At 65.2% G+C, this 2,028-nt stretch overlaps 1 protein-coding gene across 1 annotated transcript in view; it reads left to right on the forward strand.

Annotated features, from left to right (window-relative positions):
- The first annotated feature begins 1,041 nt into the window (after positions 1 to 1,041).
- ENO3 (enolase 3) overlaps positions 1,042 to 2,028 on the forward strand; it is a 4,063-nt gene continuing 3,076 nt past the window's right edge. The window contains exons 1-4 of the mRNA XM_077746770.1: positions 1,042 to 1,250; positions 1,508 to 1,603; positions 1,742 to 1,800; positions 1,958 to 2,027. Of these exons, the coding sequence (XP_077602896.1) occupies positions 1,166 to 1,250; positions 1,508 to 1,603; positions 1,742 to 1,800; positions 1,958 to 2,027 (310 nt within the window). The 5' untranslated portion in view covers positions 1,042 to 1,165. The remainder of the gene's footprint in view (positions 1,251 to 1,507; positions 1,604 to 1,741; positions 1,801 to 1,957; position 2,028) is intronic.

Raw genomic sequence — 2,028 nt, forward strand, 5'->3', positions numbered from 1 at the left:
GAAATCCCCTTCCCCCCTCCCGAACTTCCGCTCCCCCTCCCCACTTCCGGGCAGTGTGGACAGGGGAGGTGGTGATGGGGACAGCGGGAGTCGTCCCTCATTCCTCTGCTCACGCTACCCTACAACTTCTCACGAAGTTCCCCCGCTCCGGGCCCCGCCGGATGGCGGGAAGGGAGGGCGAGGGGGCTTCCGGGACGNCCTGACGCCGCTCCCCGGAGCTGGAGTTAGGAGTAGGGGCTTGTATTGGGGGGTACGGAGGAGGGGGGTAGTCATCGACCTTTGGGAAGGGAGCAGGTGCCCAGGGCCAAAGGCTGCTGCTTTAGGCTGTAGTGGGCACTTGGCCGGCAGCCCACTGCGGAGGGGGGGGACGGCGAGGGAGAGAGGGGCGGGGCTGGCCGGGGCACAGGGTGCCTGGGGATAAATGCCCAGCGCGAGAGGGGGTGAGCTGACACCGTCCCAGCTGCCATCCAGACTCGGAGCGCGCCCCAGACCCCCGGCCGAGACATCTCAGGTCTGGTGATTCTTGCAGTCCCAGAGGATGGGGGGTGGCGAAGGGGGAGCGTGGTGCCTTTTGGAGAAAGGGGGGACCGTGTCAGCCGGTTCTTCCTCCTGGGACCCCCGGGTGCTGGAGAGGATCGGAAGGGTTGGAGGAGGCAGGACCGGGGTGCCCAGGACCGGGGACGACACCGAGAAGACTGAAGAGAGGCAGGCGGAGGTGGACTGCGAAGGGGAGTGAGAGCCGGGGCCAGGTGGGGAATTTGGGGTCCCTGCGGATTTCGGAGGCGCAGGAAGATGCGAATGACCATAGCAGGAGCGGGTCTGAGGGCCAGCGGCCTGGGGAGCACGGTGCTGGAGCAGAAGGCTGAGGGAGCAGGCCTCGGTGCAGCTTTGCGGGGGACAGCTGTGGGGGACGAGGGTCCAGGCTGCCCCAATCCAAGCAGTTCCAGGAGGGGCCCCTGGGTTCCCAGGTTGGGGGTGGAATAGGAGCTGTGCTGAGTGGGGGAGGGGGCTGGCCGCGCCTCTTCACTCTGTGACCTTTTTGTGGGATATTTTTAGCTCCAGCACCTGCCTTCTTGGGGTGGGGAAGATTCTTAAAGGGCAAGGGATTTCGGGCTCCTTGAGGGATCCACTGTCCACACTCAGTCGCGCCTCCCGTCCTGCAGCCATGGCCATGCAGAAGATCTTTGCCCGGGAAATCCTGGACTCCAGGGGCAACCCCACAGTAGAGGTGGACCTGCACACGGCCAAGGGTAACACAGGCCCCCAGACGTGCTTCGCCTTGGAAGACCCCGGCCCCAGTGGGCTGTGCCCCCGAGTCACCGTCCCCTCTCTGTGGGATCCCCTTCCCCAGGACTTCGTCCCAGGCCTGGCTCCCAGCCTGGCTCCCTGGCGGGGAGAAGCGGGAGCCTCCCCCTGCACTGCCCCCTGTCCCTGGGCTCAGAGAAGACGCCTTGGCCCCTTGGGTGTGGCTGGGACCTCGAGTGACCTTCCCGTTCAACCCGCCCAGGCCGATTCCGAGCAGCTGTGCCCAGCGGAGCGTCCACGGGCATCTATGAAGCCCTGGAACTGAGAGATGGAGACAAGTCCCGCTACCTGGGGAAAGGTGAGGGCGGCCCATCCGAAGGTGTCAGGACGTGGGTGGATGACGCGCTGGGGGGCGGGGGGGGGGTAGCGCTGGACCCCGCAGGAAGAGGCCTGCTGGCGTCGTCAGAGATCCGAACCCCTCCTCCGGCCTGTCTAGGGGTCCTGAAGGCCGTGGAACACATCAACAAGACCCTAGGCCCCGCTCTGCTGGAAAAGGCAAGACAGCCCCTGCTCCCCCCACGGCCCCCTGCAGCCTCACCCCAAGCCGCTCCTGCTTGGGAGGGGCCCTGCTTGGCCGGCCTGTCCACCCTGAGTGCCTGCACTGCCACCTGCACATGACCTGTGTTCTCCCTTCCCTGACCTTTCCTTCTAGAAACTAAGCGTTGTGGATCAAGAAAAAGTTGACAAATTTATGATCGAGCTGGATGGAACGGAGAATAAGTG

The sequence above is a fragment of the Crocuta crocuta genome, unplaced genomic scaffold (genome assembly GCF_008692635.1).
Source record: "Crocuta crocuta isolate KB4526 unplaced genomic scaffold, BGI_CrCroc_1.0 scaffold139, whole genome shotgun sequence".
Taxonomy (NCBI): domain Eukaryota; kingdom Metazoa; phylum Chordata; class Mammalia; order Carnivora; family Hyaenidae; genus Crocuta; species Crocuta crocuta.